This window comes from Zonotrichia leucophrys, unplaced genomic scaffold (assembly GCF_028769735.1).
Source record: "Zonotrichia leucophrys gambelii isolate GWCS_2022_RI unplaced genomic scaffold, RI_Zleu_2.0 Scaffold_83_194374, whole genome shotgun sequence".
NCBI lineage: Eukaryota > Metazoa > Chordata > Aves > Passeriformes > Passerellidae > Zonotrichia > Zonotrichia leucophrys.
In genome coordinates, this window is record NW_026992288.1 from 60,036 (window position 1) to 82,478 (window position 22,443).

A 22,443-nucleotide genomic window follows, 5' to 3' on the forward strand; every position below is an offset into this window, starting at 1 on the left:
ATGTCCAACAGCAGCTCCATCAGGCACTTCCTCCTGCTGGCATTGGCAGACACGCGGCAGCTGCAGCTCCTGCACTTCTGCCTCTTGCTGGGCATCTCCCTGGCTGCCCTCCTGGGCAACGGCCTCATCATCAGTGCCGTAGCCTGCAGCCACCACCTGCACACGCCCATGTTCTTCTTCCTGCTCAACCTGGCCCTCAGCGACCTGGGCATGATCTGCACCACTGTCCCCAAAGCCATGCACAATTCCCTCTGGCACACCAGGACCATCTCCTACTCAGGATGTGCTGCACAGGTATTTTTCTTTGTCTTTTTCATTGCATCAGAATTTGCATTTCTCACCATCATGTGCTACGACCGCTACATGTCCATCTGCAAACCCCTGCACTATGGGACCCTCCTGGGCAGCAGAGCTTGTGCCCACATGGCAGCAGCTGCCTGGGCCAGTGGCTTTCTCTTTGCTCTGCTGCACACAGCCAATACATTTTCCCTGCCCCTGTGCCATGGCAATGCCGTAGGCCAGTTCTTCTGTGAGGTTCCCCAGATCCTCAAACTCTCCTGCTCACATTCCAGCTTAAGGGAAGTTGGGCTTCTTGTGGTCACTTTTTGTTTAGGTTTTGGTTGTTTTGTGTTCATGGTTTTTTCCTATGTGCAGATCTTCAGGGCTGTCCTGAGGATTCCCTCTGAGCAGGGACGGCACAAAGCCTTTTCCACCTGCCTCCCTCACCTGGCCGTTGTCTCCCTGTTCCTCACCACTGACACATTTGCTCACCTGAAGCCCCCCTCCATCTCTTCCCCATCCCTGGATCTGGCAGTGTCAGTTCTGTACTCAGTGGTGCCTCCAGCCTTGAACCCCCTCATCTACAGCCTGAGGAACCAGCAACTCAAGGAATCTCTCAGGAAAGCTGTGACTGGCTGCTTTTCAGCCTTTTCATTGTCCCATAAGAGCCCTCACAGTGCTTTGCATTGGGAGCCACAAAGGAGCTGGAAACACACCCCTGCTTTGGCTCCTGCCATCTCTCAGAATTCTCTTTCCCTCAAGGGGCTTCAAGTGGGTCAGGTCCTGGGAAGGGACAGCAGGCCAGAGACCCAAATTAACCAAAGGGATATTCCAGACTGTATGGCACCAGTTCTGGTATAAAAGCTAAGGAAGGAGGAAGAATAAAGGGCATTTCCTATTCACAGTGTTTGTCTTCTTGATAAACCACTCCACCTGCTGAAGTTCTGCATCCTGGGAAGTGGCTGAACATCACTTGCTGACAGAAGAAGAGAATAAAATTATTGGGGTTTTCCTCATTGCTGGTGCCTGTAAAAACTTCCCCTTTTCCTATAGAAAACTGCCTTATCTCAGTCCACAATTTGTCTCCCATAACATTTTCTCTCCCCTGTGCAGCCAAGGAGGGGAGTGCTAGAGTGGCTTGGTAGGCACATGGATTCAGAAGAGGTAACCCACCAGAACAAGCTACAGAAGGCCTGCTTTCCTCTGTCAGCAGCTCTCAGTGCATATCATGAGAAGCCAAGTCTGCCCTTAAGTATATTTTAAATAGCTTTCTGCTTCTGATTCTGTTATAATAAAAGAAATGCTCTTATCCACCCCCTTCAATTTAATTATCCCTCCTGCTTGTGTGACCCAGACAAATTGTGTAAGAAGAGAGTCTCACATTGTATCTAGGTGAAATAAATGAATATGCAACCACTTTGTAAAAAAATTTATACTATTCTTATCACAGTAGGAATGAAGAGAAATGGGCAGAGTTTTGTGGCTGCCCCAGCTTTGGCATGGGCCCTGGGCCTGGAGCAGGAGCAGCTCTTGAGGGCCCCAAGGCCGGGGCTCTTGCGTTGCCCTGGGCAGATGGGACGGCAGCAGGGGCTGCAGAGCTCTCTGCACCTCAGCCCGAGGGGAGCAGGGCAGCCAGGGAGCCTCCTTTGGCCTTGGCCAAGCTCCTTCCCCCATGGCTGGGGCTGAGTTCTGTGGCAGCTGCAGCTGCTGCTATGCCCTTGCCAGGGGCTGAGGCTGTGGGGCAGTGCCCAGAGCAGCCTGGCCTGAGCAGAGCTGTGGGGCAAGAGCCGGCTGGGCTGGGCTGGGGAGAGGCCCTTGGTGCTGCCCAGAGCTCAGGGCAGCTGGCAGAGCTTGCAGGGAGCTGGGCTGGGCTCAGAGAGCCTGGCCCAGAAACCGTCAGTGTCCGTCTCAGCCTGGCTGAGTGTGCAGGGGCAGGACTCAGACCAGGCCTTGTGGGGCAGGGCCAGCGTCTGTGCAAGGCATTGCAAACAGGCAAGTGGCCCAGAGAGGAGGCTGCTCTGTGCCCTTGGAGGCATGGACAGAGCAGGGAGGGGGCCAGGACATTTGTCAGCGCCAGCCTCTGTCCCCATGTGTTGGCAGCCCTGGCTGCTGAGCCCAGCTTTGGCCTGGGCTGAGTTTGCCTGTGGCCCAGCTCCATCCTCCTGCGGCACTCAGGGCCTGTTCCCGGCCATGGCCAGCCCTGGCTGCCTCTCTGCTGGCCCAGAGGCCGGCAGAGCCCGGGGCTGGGCTGTCTGTGCAGCCCCACAGGTGCCACGGGCTCTGCAGGAGCTGGCAGAGGCTGCCCAGCAGGGAGGCCATGGGGCACAGAATCCCAAGGCTGCTGTGGGCACCACAGCACAGGGGCCGTTCCCAGCCGCAATGCTCCTGGCCTGGGCTGGGCCTGCACAGGGGCTGGGCCACCATGGCTGGGCCAGCACAGGGCCCCAAAGGGGCCACGCAGCCACTGCCAGGGCTGACAGCAAGGCCAGGCACACACAAGCAATTGCTGAGCATGGCCTGCGCTGGCCAGGCCTGACTGTGCCAAAGGCAGAGCTCAGCTGCCCTTGGGGGCTGCAGCAACAGTCCAGAGCCCAAAGAGCCTCCATTGCTGTGCTGGAGACCAAGGCTGCAGGAGGGAAATGCAGGACTGCTGTGGAATGGGGAGGGCATTGAATTCCAGCACACACCTCACCTCTCTGATGATCCCAGCACCATGCTGGGCCCTGTTTCAGACTGGAGCAGAGCAGATGTTGATGGGACAGGAGCCCTTCAGGGCTGGCAGGGACCTGCAGCTTGCAAGGTGCTCTGCTCTTCCTCAGGTGCTCTCGAAGAGATCCAACCCCAGCTGGGCACCTCAGGGCACAACTGGCACAACCTGTTCACAGGCACACAACTGATGTCTGCTTGGAAAGTGGCACAGGTGGTAATACCTGTTAGTTTCACAGAATCACAGAATTTCTAGGCTGGAAGAGACCTTTAAGATCATCGAGTCCAACCCATGTTCTAACACCTCAACTAGATCATGGCACCAAGTGCCACATCCAGTCTTCCCTTAAACACATCGAGGGATGGTGGCTCCATCACCTCCCTGAGTAGATGATTCCAGTATTTGACCACTCTTTCTGTGAAAAACGTCCTCCCTAATTCTAGCCTATATCTCCCTTGGCGCAGCTTGAGACTGTGTCCTCTTGTTCTGTCGGTTGTTGCCTAGAGAAAGAGACTGACCCCCAGCTCATCACAGCCATCCTTCAGGAAGTTGAAGAGGGTGATAAGGTCACCTCTGAATCTCCTTTTCTCCAGGCTGAACAACCCCAGCTCCCTCAGTCTTTCTTCATATGGCTTGTGTTCCAAGCCCCTCACCAGCCTCGTTGCTCTCCTTTGGACACGCTCAAGCATCTCAACGTCCCTCCTAAACTGAGGGGCCCAGAACTGGACACAATAATCAAGGTGTGGCCTCACCAGTGCCATGTACAGGGGAAGGATGACCTCCCTGCTCCTGCCGGCCACACTATTCCTGATGCTGGCCAGGATGCCTTTGGCCTTCCTGGCCACCTGGGCACTCTGCTGGCTCATGTTCAGCTGATAGTCAACCAGCAACCCCAGGTCCCTTTCCACCTGAGCACTGTCCAGCCACACTGGCCCCAGCCTATAATGTTGCAGGGCATTATTGTGGCCAAAGTGCAGGACTTGGCACTTGGACTTATTGAACCTCATCCCATTAGATTCTGCCCATCCATCCAACCATTTCAAGTCCCTCTGCAAAGCCCTCCGTCCCTCTAACAGATCGACATATGCTCCCAGCTTAGTATCATCTGCAAATTTGCTAATGAAAGACTCTAATTTCATGACATACAAACAAATCTTTATTATCTGGGTCATTTGAGTACTTTTAAGAATTGGCAGAGTTTTCCCACCAGGAACAGGAATTTCCTCGAGGTGTACTGATGGCAGGAGGAAAAATACTGATCTTCCCTTCTCCGGGTGTCACCAATATTTGGTTTATTACTTCGTCTCCCTTTTCCTTCAGGTGTTTTCAGCTCTTCTGTTGAAATGGCCATGTCTAAGGACATCTCTTCTTTTACAGCAGGTGGATCTATGTACTTCTACTGCTCTCTGATTTCATCCTCTAGATGCTGTCTGGTCATTCAAGGGCCTCTCAACTGACTGGCTTCATGCTTTGAGCTGGAAGAAATTGCCCAATATTTCTGAAGTTCAAATAAATATATAATAAATATCATCTTAATTGTGTTTTTATCTATCACAGAATTACCTTATGCCTTGTTAAAAACTGTTGCTGTACAGAAATCCCTTGGGGATGGGGGACATGTCAGAGGCTGCAGGGACATCACAGAGAGCTGTGATGGTTATTAAACTGTTCAAATGTCCAACTTGTGTTTGTTGGCAAGAAACCTTTCTGTGCCTCTGAGTGTCACCAGTCCCTGAGCCCAAAGAACACAAACCTGATGAGTTGTGGCTCCCACTGCAGGGCCTGCACTTGGACCTTGGCTCTGCACAGGAGAGCTCTTCATCTCCTTTCTCTCTTTTCCTCCCACTGGGCATGGAGGGAGCTCCTGACTTCAGAGCTCCTGACGAGGAGGTGACTCGTGTGTGCAAAGAGCAAATCTGGGCAGAACTGGGGCAGGAAGGGTTTGGGGGACCTTGGGATCTGTGCTGGGCACAGAAGGTGTTTTCCATTGCTCTGAGACTGTCGACTGTGGAAACTGGATTCAATATCCAGCAGAGGAGTAACTTTTGCCTTTGATGGTGCTGAGCCTTCCCTTGACTTTGTTGGCTGACAAGAAATGAACATCCCTCTGTGTCTCGGGCAGCTCCTTCTCCAAGGAAAGCAGGTGGGAGTTGAAGCCAAGGAGCTGAAAGCTGCAGGTGCAGCCTGGGCTGGAGGGAGCTCAGATTTGCACAAGGCTGCTCTGAGTGCCAGGGCTTGGATGGGGGAAATGGTGGGGTGGGGGTAGGGACAGAGTCTGATTGATTGTCAGCTCTGAAGGGTCTTGATTTTCATATCTATTCAAACTGCATGAGGAGGTACATGGATTCAGTGTCAATTGGAGATTGATGTTTACAGAGGAAACAAGAAAAACCTAAACAGGACCTAAAAAATCTTTTCTCACTGTCCTTTAAAATAGATCATATTCAGTTGAATGCACTTCTGAAATCTCTCTTATTAACCACACAAGATTTAGAAACTGAAGTCAAATTATCCCCAGAGGCTTCGCTTGTTAAGCTGTTCTGGATGTTAATGAGCCCTGGGGGCACTGAATTCCTGCACTGAAGAGCTGAAGGCTGAACAAGCCTCTGGAGCCGTACTTAGATTCAGTGTCAATTGGAGATTGCACATATCAATGAATTAACAGGAAAAAAAAAACTAAGGAGGACCTAAAAAAAATGTTTTGTGACTGTCTTTTTAAATATATTGCATTCACTTTAGATGTAATACTGAGATCTGTCCAATTAACCACAAGAGACTTGAAAATTAAAATCAAATTATTCCCAGAGGCTTGGCTTGTTAAGGTGTTCTGAATGGTAATGAGCACTGGGACACTGAATTCCTGCACTGAAGAGCTGAAGGCTGAACAAGCTTCTGGAGCAGGAAAATTCAGCAGCAGCCTCCAAGGTGCTGAGGATGTCAGCAGCCCCCACTGAGGCCATCCCTGCCCAGAGACCGTGGGGGAATGGGCAGACAAGGAGAGCGTCCCTGGGGCTGGGGCAGCACAACTCAGAGGCAGCAGCGGCTCCAGCTGGGCAATGGAGTGTGGAATGTGGCTGGGAAAGCCCTGCCTGGGCTGTGCCAAGCAGGACACACAAGCCCTGCTCCCATTCCCCAAACAATTCTCTCAAACAAGGCGCCCTTGATGCCTCAGGCTCTCCCTGGCACAGCTCCCAGCACGGCACTCTGCCCTTGTGCCCGAGCCCTTGCCTGTCCTGGGGCTGGCCTGGAGCTTTTCCTGCAGCAGGACCTGCCCTGCTCATGGCACAGGAAAGGCAGTTCCTGCTGGAGCAGGAGGCTCTGCCTGCAATGGGCTCCAACAGCTCCAGCAAGGCCCTGTTTGCAAAGCCCCCAGTGGGAAATGAAGGAGGGGATCACGCTGCTTTTGGGGTGAATCATGCTGAAACCAGCCTGACTCCTCCATCCCAAATTTCAGTTTCCTCAGAGGGAATTGAAGCTGTGGCAGAGCTGGAAAAATCCCCCGAGAAAGGAACAACCAAGTGACACCACTGAGAGCTTCTGCAGAGCTGCTGAGCTGGCCCAGCCTGGGCACATCTGACCGACAGGGCAGCACCTCAGACTAGAAAAGCCCCGTCCCAAATTTTAACGGCAGCGTCTCCTGACATTTCCCTTCTTGGGGGAGGTGGGGATTCCTCCCTGCAGTGGGGACACCCCTCAAGGTCACTGCTCCTGGCTGAGCCAAAGGGACTTGCCCACAGTCAATGGTCTGCAGGACTGACATCAATCTCTGCTTAATTACAGATTTTGCTTTAATACAGTTGCTTTGAAATAATTTCTTAGTGCTCTATATAATATATTATACATCTCTTAAATCATGGTTAAATATTTCTGATTTAGACTATTTTCTCTAATAATTACCATAATAGATAATACATATTTACATAAATATATCTGGTTTGCCATCCCTAATCCTGTGGGACAAATTCTACAAAGGTTTATTTCCCACTTTATAATTCTTTACACACAAACTCTTGAAAAGTCTGCAGCTGGGATTGGAAACAGCTGCTCCAATGTGGCTCTCCCAGAAGGAGTTTAGAAAGCCTGGACATCCTTGGGGGTATTTGGGGATCTGTGGGGGCTATTGGGGCTCCTTTCTGCACCTCGTGACCCAACAGGAACTTCTGTAATAAACTTTGACTGAAGCTTCCACTGTGCCCATGACAGGAACCCCTGTGAGTGTCTGGGACATCCCGGCTCTTTGGCAGCCTGGGGACTCCTGGGATGTCACCGTGGAGCCCCCGTGAGTGCCTGTGACAGATCGGTGCCTTTGCAGCCCAAGGTCCCCTGGGATGTCACCGCGGAATGGCTGTGACTGCCTCTGACCACAGGGCTCTTTACCATCCCCAGAAAGCCCTGGGAGGTGTCCATGGAACCCCTGTCTCTGCCTGTGACATTCCAGCTCTGGAACAGGATAGAGACTCTTGGAAAGTTCCCATGGAACCTCTCTGAGGGCCTGTGACAAATCTGATCCTTAGCAGGCAACCGTCACCAGCCTCCTGTTGTTCTGTTCAGTTTCCACGGCGACCATTACCAGCCCCCCTGTTGCTATGGTCAGTTTCCATAGCAACCATCCCCAGCCCCCTGTTGCTATGGTCAGTCCCTTGGCAGCTGCATTGAGACCCCATGGTGGTTGCCATGGACACCAGCTCAGGCCTGCAGCCAGAGCCCATTGCCATGGCAACCATTGGCAGCCCCATCCCCAGGCTCATGGGATCCCAGAACCACAGAATTGGCTGAGCTGGGAGGGACCCATCAGGATCCTCCAGTCCAACTGCTGGCCCTGCACAGGACACCCCAACAATGCCAGCCTGGGCCTGGCAGCGCTGTCCAAACGCTGCTGCAGCTCAGAGAGCCCTGGAGCTGGGACCCTTCCCTGGGGAGCCTGGGCAGGGCCCCAGCAGCCTCTGGGCAAAAACCTTTTCCTGACATCCAATCTGAGCCTGCCCCGACTCAGCTGCAGCCGTTCCCTCCACTCCTGTCCCTGGGCACCAGAGGGAAGAGGTTCCCACAGCCCCAGCCAGGGACCCGCTCCCAAGGCTGTTGCCATGGCCACCAGGGCTGGGACCAGCTGGGATGCTCGGTTTCCACGGGCTGGGATTCAGGAATGGGTTTCCCCAATTTCCTGCTCCTGCTAAAACCGCACTGCCTTCGCTGCCCTTCTGCCTCCCATGGAAAGCACAAAAGGCAAAGATCCCGGGTTGGGATAAAAACAATTTATTGGGAACAGCAATGAGATAAGGAACAAACAGAAACAGAAATAATATTGATAACAGAAGGGATAAGAAAAACTGTTTACAGGGAAAACTAATACATCAACAACAGGCTCTTCCTGGCCATGCCTGGAAAGGACATCCTTCTCCTCAGAGGGAGAGAGAGAGAGAGTCCCTTTCCTGCCCCTGGCAATGACCTGAGGTGGGAGTAAATGTAATGACACGGCCATGGCCAGACCCTCATGTTCTTCCATCCCACATCATGTCTTTGGCAAGGGCAGGAAAAGGGACAGGTGTCTTCCCAGATGGATCACAGGGAAAATGGATCACCATGGTTCTTCCCAATGTGGGCTCTCCAATGAGGGATGAAGCTGGAGTGGTGCATGAAGCTGTTCCTGCATTTGTGGCATTTGCAGGGCTTCCCTTACCGGTGCCTCCGTTGGTGTAGGGTCAAGGCAGAGCTCTGTGTGAAGCTCTTCCCACACTGGGGACACTCGTAGGGCCTCTCCCAAGTGTGGATGCGCCGGTGGGTGATGAAGTGGGACTTTTTCTTGAAGCCCATCCCGCATTCAGGGCAGCGGAAGAGCCTCTCCACTCTGTGAATCCGCTCATGCAGACGGAGATTTGAGCTGGTCTGAAACCTCTTCCTACATGTGGGGCACTGGTAGGGCCTCTCCCCAGTGTGGATGCGCTGGTGCCTGGTGAGTTCTGACCTGTAGATGAAGCCCTTCCCACATTCCCCACATTTGTAGGGCCATTCCCCGGTGTAGATGCGTTGGTGGCTGATCAGGGTGCTGCGCTGGCTGAAGCTCTTCCCACACTGCAAGCACTTGTGGGGCTTCTCCCCATCATGAAGCTGTTCATGGGCCACCAGCTCAGAACTCTGGCTGAAGGCCTGCCCACCCTCCTGGCTCAGGGTGGGTCTTTCCTCCTCAGTGCACCCTGGGCTGGGTTTGGAGCCCCTCCTCATGGGGGAAGTCTGAGGTTTTTCTTCCCTGTTGGATTCCTGTGTGTTGCGGTGTGTTGCAATGTCCTGTTTACCCTCTCCCTTCCCCCTCGCCCCCTTGCTGAGTATTCCAGCAAGGTGTCGTGTGATTGGTCCCTCAGGCCTGGGGGACATTGGCCCGTATAGGTGTCCCTAGTCCCTTGAGACCCTGCCCCTTCACCTGGTTGGTGGCTCACCTGTCCCCTCCCCTTCCCCTGCCCGGAGCTTAAAAAGCTAATCAGACCATGCGGCCTTCATTCTGTTGGAGGAATTGCCCCGGCTCAGACCTCTGTACCCGTGGAATAAACATCTGGATATAACCCTCCAGCAGAATCCACTCCTTCCTTCTCTTCACCATCGCCAGAAGCTCTCTCTCCTGAGGTAAACGGAGTCCTGACAAGCCTGGACTTGCGTCTGTGCCCCGCAGCTCTCTCCAGCAGCCAAGGTATCTCTGGGGTAAAGCACCACAGTGCAGCCTTTGGCCCATGAGCGAGGGTCAGAACTGGCCCAGGCACCATCGAACTGGTTATATTGGGATTCATATTCCAATATATTGGCGTCCCTGAGGGTGGGCAAAGTGACTCCGCAGCCTGAGAACGGACTCCCAATATGTCATGGTTTGACCAGGAGGGAGTGGGAATTCTGGGAAGCTGTGGTCAAACCAATGAAGGTTTTGGGTTTCATACTGACACCTGGTGTAGCCAGTGGGGTTTGGACACACCTCCGAGAATACACAGGGGTTAAAAGCAAGGCACTGCCGTGGCACTTCCTCTTTTGGACATCGTCGGGCGAAGAGGTCAGATCTCTTCCCCGCCCGGCCCGCTGCTGCTGGGCGGGGGAGGGGCCAGCCATGCGGTAGGCCTGGGGCCTGGACAGAGGTGGGGGTTGAGGGGGCTTTCAAGGATGGAAGGGTGGGGGAGCCCCAAGAGACATCGAGACATCAGGCAGCCAGCCCCCCCCCCCCCCCTCCCCCCAGGAGAGCAGCCAGCCAGGAGGAGAAGGAGAGAGACTGCCCGGCCGGAGCGGCAGCATGTGGGCAGCGTGCAAGGGAGTCGCTCCGGGACCGACAGCAGAGACTGAAAACTTTTAACCCTTTCTTGCATGATTGGGGCCTTACAAAAATGCTAATCCTCCTCGAAGCTGAATAAGAAGGGAGATGAGAGATGAGATGACTTGGCCCGGAGATTGTGGAGATGATTGGATGGGGAGAGATGATTTGGAGTGGCCTTTTGGCTGGACTTTTTCTTGTAGCCATGGACTCAGTTGTTCCTGTGACACAGACTGCATTTAGGGGGAGGCAGTGCCTCAAAACCAGGAGGGTTCACTCGTGAGGACCCCCCGGCCCCAGGGGGTTGGAAAAATATGGGGGGGACAGTTGTCCCAAAAGCAGAGACTGTGCCTTTTTGGAGTGAGACAAGGCATCCTTGAAAGACAACCCTAAAAGCAGCTCTGGTCCATGCCGTCAGTGGTGAGAGCACTGGGCATGGAAGGAACATGTCACAAGCGGCAAAAGGACTTTTTTTTTCCCCGGGCGGTGCCGAAGTGACAGGGAAGCACACGAGGTTCTCAGTGTGTCTCCACGAGAAGCCTATGGAACGAGAAGGACTCCTTTCCTCTTCATGAACTGCAGTTTGAGTATACTAAAGTGTCGTGCCGGGCTGGGCAGTTGGTGTTTTTTGAGAGAATGTATTGGATTGGGAAAGTCAGGGAGTGGGGAGGAGGAAAAGTGGTTTTTGTAAGGTTTTCAATTTTTTTCTTTTCCTTATAGTCTTTCCCTATTTTCCTGTAGTTTAAGTAATAAAGTGGTCTTTATGTTTAAGTTAGAGCCTGTTTTGCTTATTCCTGGTCACATCTCACAGCAGACACCAGGGTGAGGCATTTTCATGGGGGGCACTGGCTCTGTGCCAGGCTCAAACCATGACACAATACCTCAGAGAAGTTTCTGCCAGCCGTGCATCCAGCTGAAAGGAGCCTGGCTTCAAGACTCCCAGCTAGAGACTTTGGGAATATTCCCAGAAGAAGTTTCGTGGACTGTTCGGTGCCTTCTGGAAAGTCCAGCTTCATTGTGGTGAGCAGATTTTCCAGAGGAAGAAAAGGGTAGCCTCTCTTGCACCCAGAGAGAGGTCCTTTTCCGGTGGAGACCTGCCTGCCTGGACCCAGCCTACAGCTTCCATTTCACGTGAGTATCTCTGCTTTTGGTAGAGCAGAAGCTCAAAAACAGACTCTGCCGTGAGTTCTGTTCCTTTTTGCCTTTGCATTTTTGGCTGCGCAGCCCCACAGACGGGAATTCATAGCGTTCTAGTTTTAGCTTTCCTGCCGCGTGTTTCACTGTCTTTTAGAATTCGCGCCGGAGCGGGATCGCTCTCTGCCCTTCCCCCCCGGCTCGGCAGCGTGCTTGGACATGTGTTAGGGGACTCTCTTTCTTTCTCTGTGCGGGGGAGGGGGGGGGGCTCTTTTTCCACGTGGCCGGGGGACCTGCGGGGTCGGGAGTGCTCTTTGCACATGCGGCGCTGCGCGGGGGCCCTGGTTTCGGCTTGCCACGTGGAGTGGCTGCTCTCTCTGCTCCGCGGGGGGGCTGCATTCCATGGCGGGAGAGGCTTTGTTTCTGCCTCGGCTCAGCAGGGTGTGCCCTGCTGCTGCTGCCCGGGAATTTTAAAAGCAGTATATACAGCTGCATTGTGAAGCTTTTGTCTGCTCGTTATAGCTTTCTATCTGTAGTTTTTTTTAGAAATTGGTAGCTGATTTTAGCTTTGTTTTTTGGTCAGGCGGGATTAAGTACTTTGCTTTTTACATCTAACATGGGTTCCAAACTCAGCATTGTACAGAGGGGAGTGTATTATAATATTGTTAGCATTTTAGTCAATGGTAATGTGAAATTCTCTAAAGGAAAATTGAAACAGTTTATAAGATGGCTTTTTCTGCAGTTCCCAAACATTTCCCCTGAAGAAATCCACAATATTCAATTCTGGGATAAAGTTGGGAATGAATTGATAACCTTAGGACAATCTGGCAAATCACCCTCAACTAAATTTGTGTTTTGGAGTTTACAAATCCGAACAGCATTGCTCAAACAAAAGGAAATGGAGAAAAAGCCAAATGTAAAGCCATGTACCTCTGCTCTCCCTGTTTCTCCCAGCTCTAAAACCCCTAAACCTCTTTCCCCAAAACTCGGTATTTTAAAGAGTGCAAACTCATTGGGAAGTCGGCTCCCAGAGTGTGCAAGAATACCTGAGTTGTTTAGTTCACAAAGCCCTGGCCAGGCTGCGTGGCTTTCCCAACCCCCTGTATCCCCTCCTCTAAAACCCAGAGCACGTGTTAGCTTTCTGGAGAGCAGTGATGCCCATAATGGCCCCCAGTCCCTAGGGGGTCCACAAGATGGTGGATGCCACGTGGCATCTTCCCAAACCTGGTCTTCTTCTTCCCAAAATCCTCTTAAGCATTCCAAAATTCCATCCCCATCCCCCTCTCCTCCTGTTCCTCGTGACACCGTCCCCCCTCCCCCCGCCTATCCTGCAGTACCCTCAGCTCCGCCCCTCTACTCCTCCCAGGGGGCGGCTGCTGAAGTGATGTCACCAGGTGTCCCCGCCCCCTGCCAGCCCATTGTCCCCGCCCCTTGTTCCCACGGTTTCCCCGCCCCTTGCCGGCTCCCTGTCCCCGGCTCCTCCCCGGGTTCCCACGGTGGGGACACACCCACTGCCTGTCCCCAAACCTATAGCTGTGATCCCAATGCTTCTGATTCCAGGGACACAGAGCAGGGGACAGCAGATTCAATGCATAGTCCCATGTTGTCACTAGCTCCTGTTACGTTTCAGCCTGCAGCTCAGGGAGGAGCAGCCCTGACTGCTAATTGGAGTTCTTTTGGACGACAATTGATTAAAGAGATCTGTAAATCTCATAAGGAATATGGTCCACACAGTCCATATTTCCGTGGCCTTTTAAATTCTGAATTAAGTAGGACTGTTGTGATTCCACATGATTTAAAACAGCTTTTTTCATGCCTCATGACCTCCACGGAATTCAAATTATGGGAATCAGCATTGAAACAACTGCTAAAAGATGCTCTCCCAGGTTTACAGGCTGATCCAAACACAGCGAAAGACAACAGTGGTAACCCTATCACCATGGAGCACCTCTGTGGTGAAGGCCAGTGGTCTTCTCCCTCAGTCCAAGCTGCTGCAATGTCGCAGAAACACTTGAGAAAGTAAAAGAAGCAGCTGAAAAAGCATTCTTTTCCCTCCAACCTCAGGGGCCTTTTGAGCCCTATAGTAAAATCAAACAACTACCATCAGAGCCTTTTTTGAAATTTGTAGAAAGGCTAACTAGAGCCATTGAAATACAGGTTAAAAAGGAAAATGCTAGGGAAGCAATTTTAGAAGAAATAGCGTTTACAAATGCAAATGAACAGTGTCGAGCGGCAATCCTGAGCCTTCCTATGGAACCTTCCCCTACATTAAAAGATATGCTTCTAGTCTGTAACAGGAAAGTGCCTCTGATGACTGTGGATGAAGACACCAGACCAAGGCTGCTGCCAAGACCACTTCAGCGTGTCGCTGTTGCCAGCCCTGCGCCTTTTCCCTCAGCACAGCAGTACCCTGGGCAGCAGCGGAGACCAGCAATGGTTGAGCCCACAAAACCATGCCTGCTTTGTAATACCCTAGGACACTGGAGTAACCAGTGCCCCCTGAAAAGGGAATTTGATGAATTTAGAAATGGCAGGGGAGGAGAACTACAAGCCCTCCCTAGTGGTCAACAACAAAAAAAATGAGAATAAAGCGCCAGCCTGCCAGGCGGGCAGACATAAAAGGAGCAGGCCAAGAGAATAAGGGTAGCAAAACAAATCAAGGCGCTATAATATAAACATTTGTGTAAGTGAAGCAGGTGCTTCAAAGACCAAGTCTGCTAGTCCACTGTTGAAAGTGAAACAAAATAACCTTTGTTATGATTTAAGTGATTCTGTATTAACCGCATCTTCTGTCAATGAGCCTTACAGGTTGCAGCTGACAGTCACTCCACCTGAAGGACACTGACTGGCATTTTGTCTCTGTCAATCCTGAACAGAAGGGTACTTGGAACCAAATTCGTTGTAAGTACATCGTCATTGGGGACAAAAACACACCACAAGAGATCGAAATTGCTCCGGGAATGACAACATCAGATCCCAAGCAATTTGTTCTCAGCCTGCACTGTTTCCACCCACCCCTGTTTCTTCCCAAGGGACTCATTGTTGCTCAAGCTATCCCTGTGCCATCTTTACCTGAAAATGTCGATAAACAGGGGCCCACAGTCGCTCGGGTCCAAGTTATTGGGACAGATAAACCCAAATTGTGGTGCAATGTCAGTGGGGGTGGGGAGTCTAAACGCATTGAGATGCTTGTAGACACAGGTGCAGACTGCACAGTGATTCTAGTACAAGACTGGCCAGCACACTGGCCTTTACAAAATGTTGCTGGTCACCTTCGAGGTGTAGGAGGTGTGCAATTGGCAAAACAATCCAAAAGCATTAATCAATTCGAGGGCCAAACGGACAATTGGCAAATATCCGTCCATTTGTGTTAGATTATTCAGAACCTTTGTTAGGGAGAGATTTAATGGCCCAGTGGGGTGTCACAATTGATATTCCAGACTCTCCACAGCATTTTTGTGCAGCAGTCATTGAACAACAGCGCCCCACCCAAAAACTGAAGTGGAAAACAGACAAACCAGTTGATGTGAAACAGTGGCCACTCAGTAAACAAAAAATAAAGGTGCTTGAGGAACTAGTACAAGAGCAACTAAGAAAGGGCCACATTGTGGAGACCATGTTCCCATGGAACTCTCCAGTGTTTGTCATCCAAAAAGCTGACAAAAAGAGGTGGCGACTCCTCTGTGACCTCTGACAAATTAATAATGTAATTGAAGATATGGGTTCTCCCCAACCTGGTATGCCATCCCCAACAATGCTTCCCCAAGATTGGAAATTAGCTGTTATTGATATTAAAGATTGTTTTTTCCAAATCCCATTGCACCCTGACGATGCACCGCGTTTGGCATTCTCAGTCCCTTCTATCAATTTAGAAGCTCCTATGAAAAGGTACCATTGGACCGTTCTTCCTCAGGGATTAAAGGTATCTCCAGCTATCTGCCAGTGGTATGTCTCTTCCCCGCTTTCCCCAGTGCGTGCAGCCGCAGAGAAGGCCATCATCTATCATCATATGGATGATATCCTTGTGTGTGCCCCCAATGATGATTTACTCACACATGCGTTTGACCTAACGATCGATGCATTGATTGTTGCAGGGTTCGAGCTCCAGGAAAAGAAAATTCAAAAGATGCCACCTTGGAAGTATTTAGGCTTAGAAATTGGAAATAGGACCATTGTTCCTCAAAAACTAGAAATCAATCCAAGGATCAAGACCCTTGCGGATGTCCACAAGTTGTGTGGGTCTTTGAATTGGGTAAGACCATGGCTTGGTCTGACTAATGAAGACCTTGCCCCTCTTTTCAATTTATTAAAAGGGGGAGAGGACCCAGGTGCTCCTAGGTCTATTACCCCAGAGGCACGGAAAGCTCTAGAAAAGGTTCAGATTGCAATGTCCACAAGACAGGCCCACCGATGCCGGCCTGACCTGCCATTCAAATTTATCATCCTAGGTAAGTTGCCACACCTCCATGGAATTATTTTCCAGTGGGAGGAAAAACAAACATCTAAGGCAAAGGACACACCAAAAAAGGACCGGGACCAGAGGGACTCTCTCTTGATCACAGAATGGGTTTTCCTCAGTCACAAAAGGTCCAAGAGACTGACAAAGCCTCAGGAGCTGGCAGCAGAACTGATCCGGAAAGCAAGGACCCGGATCAAGGAGTTAGCAGGATGTGATTTTAAGTGCATTCACATTCCAGGTGAGTTAAAATCAGGTCAAAATACTATGAAAATACTGGAACAATTGTTTCAAGAAAATGAAGTGTTGCCGTTTGCTCTGGATTCCTACTCAGGACAATTTTCGGTAGCACGGTCCGCTCACAAATTGTTTGAGCAAGATGTTCAATTTACTTGAAAATTAAGAACTGCTCTAAGTAGGAGACCTTTAAAAAGGGCTCTGACTGTCTTTACAGATGCGTCCGGGAGGTCACACAAGTCCGTTATGACTTGGAAGGATCCTCAAACCCAGCAGTGGGAGACGGACATTGCTGAGGTGGAAGGTTCACCTCAGGTTGCTGAATTGGCTGCGGTTGTTAGGGCTTTTGAAAGGTTCTCAGAACCATTTAATCTGATTACAGACTCTGCATACGTGGCAGGAGTAGTGTCCAGAGCAGATCAAGCAATACTGCAAGATGTATCTAACATCGCACTTTTTGAATTGCTCTCAATACTGGTAAAGTTAGTCACTCACCGAGAGCAACCCTTTTATGTGATGCATGTCAGGTCACACACTGACTTGCCAGGGTTTATCGCTGAAGGCAACAGAAGGGCAGATGCTCTTGCTGCACCTGCAGTGATGGCCACTCTCCCAAATGTTTTTGAAGAGGCAAAAATCAGCCACCAGCTTTTCCACCAAAATGCACCTGGCCTGGTTCGCCAGTTCAACATCACTCGAGAACAGGCCAAAGCGATTGTGGCCACGTGCCCAAATTGCCAACAACATGCACTCCCTACAGTGAGTACGGGAGCAAACCCAAGGGGACTGAACAGTTGTGAACTGTGGCAAACAGATGTGACACACATACAGGCTTTTGGACGGCAGAAATATGTTCATGTTAGTGTAGATACCTTTTCTGGAGCGGTCTATGCTTCTGCCCACACAGGAGAATCATCTATTGATGCTATTAAGCACCTCTTACAGGCTTTTTCTTTCATGGGCATCCCCAAGGAGCTGAAAACTGATAATGGGCCTGCTTATAAATCCAAGGAATTTGAGAGCTTCCTGCAGCAATGGAGAGTAGAGCATAAAACTGGCATCCCCTACTCCCCTACAGGTCAAGCCATTGTAGAAAGAACTCACCGTGATATTAAAAGGGTCCTGGACCAGCAACAACAGGTTCTGAAGGTAGAACCTCCCCACATCTGGTTATCCAGGGCACTATTCACAATCAATTTTCTGAATTGTTCTTTTGACAGCCTGAACCCACCCATCCTACGCCACTTTGGGGGGAGCAGTCACAGGTTGATGAAAGAAAAACCTCCGGTTTTAGTAAAGGACCCTGAGACTTGGAAAATGGTGGGACCTTACAAATTGGTTACTTGGGGACGTGGATACGCCTGTGTGTCCACCCCCTCTGGTTTAAAGTGGGTTCCTTCCAAATGGGTAAAGCCCTATGTTCCCAAAGTCTCAGAGAAATCTGCAGAAGCACCCCAGGTTGCTCACACTGCCTGGAGAAGAAAATGCCGCACGCGTTCTCTAGAGGAAATTCCATTTAAGCCTCCTATCTGGAATAGTTTGTAATATATGTTTGTCTCAAGTTCCTTGTACCAGTTTAGATCCCACTGTCCCATCAAGACGCCATGATACCGAGCCTGCTTCTCGTCCTACTCGTGATCATCCCACCTGCGATCTCCTACCGCAGCCCAAACCACATATGGACTACCTTGACAAAGGCTCTCAGTCATCAACAGAGAAACTGACAACTGGCTGAATGGACTGTTCAAAAGCTGGGGACTCGCGGGCTGGTTGGGATCTATTCTGAAAACTGTGTTTTTAGTGCTGTTTATTTTAGTTATAGTTATTGTAGTTGTTAGCATTGGTTTTTGGACTAATCAAACGCATGGTTCTCAAGTTACTCTCTAGCTCATCTCCCCCTCCTGAGGTCTACCATTTGGAAGCCCTCAGTGCTCCAGTGGATGACCTGGAAGCCTCAGTAGAAAACACTGACCCTCCTGTAGAAGAAGAACCGATTTACCAACCATGGTTTGGCAATCATTCTGCACCATAAACACAGTCCTCTTCTTTTTAAACAAAACTAGGGGGAGGTGTTGCGGTGTGTTGCAATGTCCTGTTTAAAACTTCCGGGTCCCTTCTCAGGTGTGCCTATACCTTCTCCCTTCCCCCTCGCCCCTCGCTGAGTGTGCCCTGTCAGTCAGGCTAACATACCAGCAAGGCGTCATGTGATTGGTCCCTCACTTGGCTACCTAGGCACACTGCTGTCTCATGTCTAGCCTGCTGTCCCTCAGTCCCCGCAGGTTCCTTTTTGCCTGGCTGCTGTCCAGCCACTCTGTCCCCAGCCTGTAGCACTGGAGCCAAATATCAGGGCCTGGCACTTGGATTTGTTCAACCTCACCTTGTTGGATTTGTTCCCTGGATTCAGCCTGTCCAGGGCCCTGTGCAGAGCCCTCTTATGCTCCAGCAGATCAACACTCACCCAGCTTGGTGTCATTTGCAAAGATGTCCTTGGTTCCATGGGGCCCCTCAATGTCACAGTGGCCTCTTGCTTACACCAGGCCCTGCACTGTCACACTGGTCTCCTTGGTTCCATGGGGCCCCAAAATGTGACAATGGACTCTTTGCTACCATGGGGCTTCAGAGTGTCACAGTGTTCTCGTTGGTGCTGCAGTTCCACAGTGGCCCCTTGGTTCCATGGGGCCCCAGAGTGTCACAATGGCCCCATGGTTACATGAGGTCCCACACTGTCAGCATGGTCTCTGTGGTTCCTCAAGTCCCCTCAATATCACAACGGACTCCTTGTTTCCACGAGGCCACACAGTGGCCTCCTTGAGGCCTCGTTGTGCCACAGTGGCCCCTTGGTTACACAGGATCCTGCAGTGTCACAATGTCCCCTTGGTTCCATGAGGCCCCACAGTGTCAGAATGGCCCCTTGGTTCCTCTGGGCCCTGGAGTCTCCCAATGGTCTCCTTGGTTTTACAGTGTGAAAATGGTGAAACCCCTTGGTTACACAAGGCCCTGCAGTGTTACAATGGCCCCTGTGGTTCCACAAGGACCCAGAGTGTCACGGTGCACTCCCTGGTTCCATTTTGCCCCATAGCACGACGTTGGACCCCTGGTTCTGTGGGGCTGCACGGTGTCACCATGGTCCTCTTAGTTCCACAAGGCCCCACAGTGTCACAATGGCCCCAGAGTGTCCCAATCATCACAGAATGACAGAATCAAATAGGCTGGAAAAGACCTTTGGGATCATCAAGTCCAACCAATGCCCTAATACTGCCTTGTTACCCTGACCATGCCACTAAGTACCACTGGAGAGGGACAGTGACTCTGTCACCTCCCCCCTGGCCAGCCCATTCCAATGCCCACTCATCCTTTCTCTGAAGAACTTCTTCCTATTGTCCAGCCTGAACCTTCTCTGGTGCAGCTTAATGCTGTGTCTTCTTGTCTTGCCCTCCAGCAGACCCACACTCACACCTGGATTGGTGCCACCTGCAATTTGTGCATGGTGGACTCGATCCCCTCACCCAGATCATCAGTGAAGATATTAAACAGGACTGGGACCAACACAGATCCCTGGGGGACACCACCAGTGCCTGGACACCAGCTGGGTGCAGCACCATCCCCACCACTCTCTGGGCCCAGCCTCCAGCCAGCTCTTAAATCTCCCAGCGAGGAGGGAAGCTGTGGGCTGCAGCTTTTCCAGGGAATGCTGACAGAGACAGTGTCAAAGGCTTTGCTGAATTGCCGGCACACAACATCCACAGCCTTTCCCACATCCACAGGTGGGTCACCTGGTCATAGAAGGAGACCAGGTTGGTCAGGAAGGACCTGGCACCCCTAAATTCACGCTGGCTGTCTCTCATCCCTCAGCCATCCTGTGGGTGCCCTGTGATGGCACTCAAGGTGATCTGTTCCATAACCTTGCTGGGCACCCAGGTCAGGCTGACAGGCCTGGAGTTCCCCAGATCCTCCTTCCAGCCCTTCTTGGGGATGGACTCACACTGGAACCTCCAGTCCTCTGGGACCTCCCTGCTGAGCCAGGACTGATGGTAAATGATGGAGAGCAGCTTGGGGATCTCATCCACAGCTCCCTGATCCCCCTAGGATGGATCCCATCCAATCCCATACACCTGTGAGCACCTGAGTGTCTCAGCAGGTCATCAACTGCTTCCTCATGGATTCCAGGGGGCTGTTCTGCTCCCTGTGATCATCTACCAGCTCAGGAGAACACTTTTCCTGAGGACAGCCTGTCCTAATATTGAAAATAAAAACAAGATATTAAGTAGCTTAGTCTTTTACTTATCTTCAGTTACTCTGTTATCAACTGGAATCAATAAAGGGTTGTGGTTCTTCTCCCTCCTTTTGTTATAAACTTTTTAAAAAAACATTTTTTATTCTTCTTACAGAAGCTGCCAGGTTAAGTTCTAATTGAGCTTTCACCACCCAACTTTTGTTTCTGCATAACCTAACAATATCCTTAAATACTTCCTGAGTTGATGGCCCTTTTTCCCTGAGTTCCTAGGAAAGCTCCATGCCCTGCCAGGCCAGACATTTACCTCACTAGCTCATCTTTTGCCGCACTGGGACAGGCTGCTCCTTCCCCCTAAAGATGATTTTCTTGAAATGTGTCCATCCTTCTTGGACTCCTTTGGTTTAAGGCCTGTTTCCCTTAAAACAATCAGTACCTGATCTGGTGCTCCCCAAATCTGCATCCTAAATAGGCCAAAGTCTGCCCTTCCTAATTCCAGTGCAGAAGTTTTGTTGCTGCCCCTCCTTCTTTCACAGAACATTGAAAACTTGATTATTTCATGGTCACTGTGGCCCAGGCAGCCTCCGAGCCCCGCATCTGCCACCAGCCCTTCTCTGTTTGTGAACAGCAGGAGACAGAGCTTTCCTTGGCAGTGAGAGTGTTACCAAAAATTCAGTAAAAGAGAGAACTCCTTAGCACCAGTGTAGCATTAAGAAGCAGCATTCTTAATTCAGCTGGATGCCCAGGGGATAGCTCCTCTCAAAGCTATGCAGGCTGAGTACAGGAAGGTTTCTGTTTATATTCTGTATTTTGCACACATATTCATTGATTGTCCTGGACTAAACATACATATGATAATAATTTCTCCAAAATCATTAACATATTTCCCCTCCCCTTTACCCATGGGTTCTTCTGCCCTGGGGGTCTCTCTGGTGATCCTTGCTGATGGTGGACCCCAATGTTCCAGTGGGCCTGGCTGATCTGGCAGGACACTGAGGCTGGTGAGCTTCCAGTTCCCCTTCTCACACAATGGGCATTGTGTGGTTTCCATAGGCCTGTAGTGGTGGAGAACAAGCTCCAGGTGTCAGCTCAGCTGGTGTAGACAATTTCTCATCTGGTAGCAAGAGGTGACAGAGTGGGCTGTGACATCACAGAGTGGGTTATGTGAGGTCATTGAGCAGCTATGACATCATAGGCCATATCTGTGACATCACAGATCCACCTGTGACATCACAGGGCAGACTATGGCATCACAGACTCTGGTGTGACATCAGAGACCAGCTCTGTGACATTAGAGACTGGGCTGTGACATCACAGAGCAGGCTGTGGCATCACAGAGGGGCTGTGTGACATCCCAGCAGGGCTGTGTCAGGTCACTGGCTTGGTCACTCTGCCCCAGCTCCCCCTCACCGTTTCTGCCAACAAGTCCAATGCTGTTCATGCCCAGCAGGGTCCCTGTTCCCCAGGATCCCCCCGGCCCACCTGGAGCCACAGCCTCCACCAAAGGATGTTCCACAGGATCCATCCCAGGGCCTGACAGGGGGACAAGGGGCCAGGGTTGTGTGACCGGGACATCAAGGACGGGAATTATCCAGGTCACTGTGGCCTGGTTTGGGTTGCTCAGGTCAGGAAAGATGTCTGGCAGCTGGAGCAGGGTCTGGGAAGGGCCTCCAAGGTGGGGCTGGAGCCCTTGGGCTGTGAGCAGAGGCTGAGGGAGCTGGGCTGGTCCAGCCTGAAACAGGGAAGGCTGAGGGGCTCTTCATGCCAGCCCGGCAGTGCCAGCCAGGAGGGGATGGAGAACACAGAGCCGGGCTCTTTACCGGCGGTGCTAGTGGGAGACAAAAGTCAATGAGTGGAAGGGGAAAGAGGGGAGATCAGCCAGGGCATGAGGAGATTAAATGAGTCAGGCTGCTTTCAGCATTTCCTCAACACCAAGAGCAGCCTGAGTCCCTTCTCCATCCACCGCTGTCAGCTCTGCAAATCAGGAATTCTTTGAGCTGTTTTGCCCCCACTCAAGGATGAGCATGCTGATACAAGAACTTAATTGTGTTTATACCTATCACAAAACGCCGTTTGCCTGAAATTAATTTTAGTATGGAAATCACTTGTGGATATTG

The 22,443-nt window shown here is 51.3% G+C and overlaps 1 protein-coding gene across 1 annotated transcript; it reads left to right on the forward strand.

Annotated features, from left to right (window-relative positions):
* LOC135460666 (olfactory receptor 14J1-like) lies at positions 1-1,245 on the forward strand. The gene is made up of 2 exons (XM_064737569.1): positions 1-906; positions 1,222-1,245. Exons 1-2 carry the CDS (start codon positions 1-3, stop codon positions 1,243-1,245), a joined length of 930 nt encoding a protein of 309 aa, XP_064593639.1.
* The last annotated feature ends 21,198 nt before the right edge of the window (positions 1,246-22,443 follow it).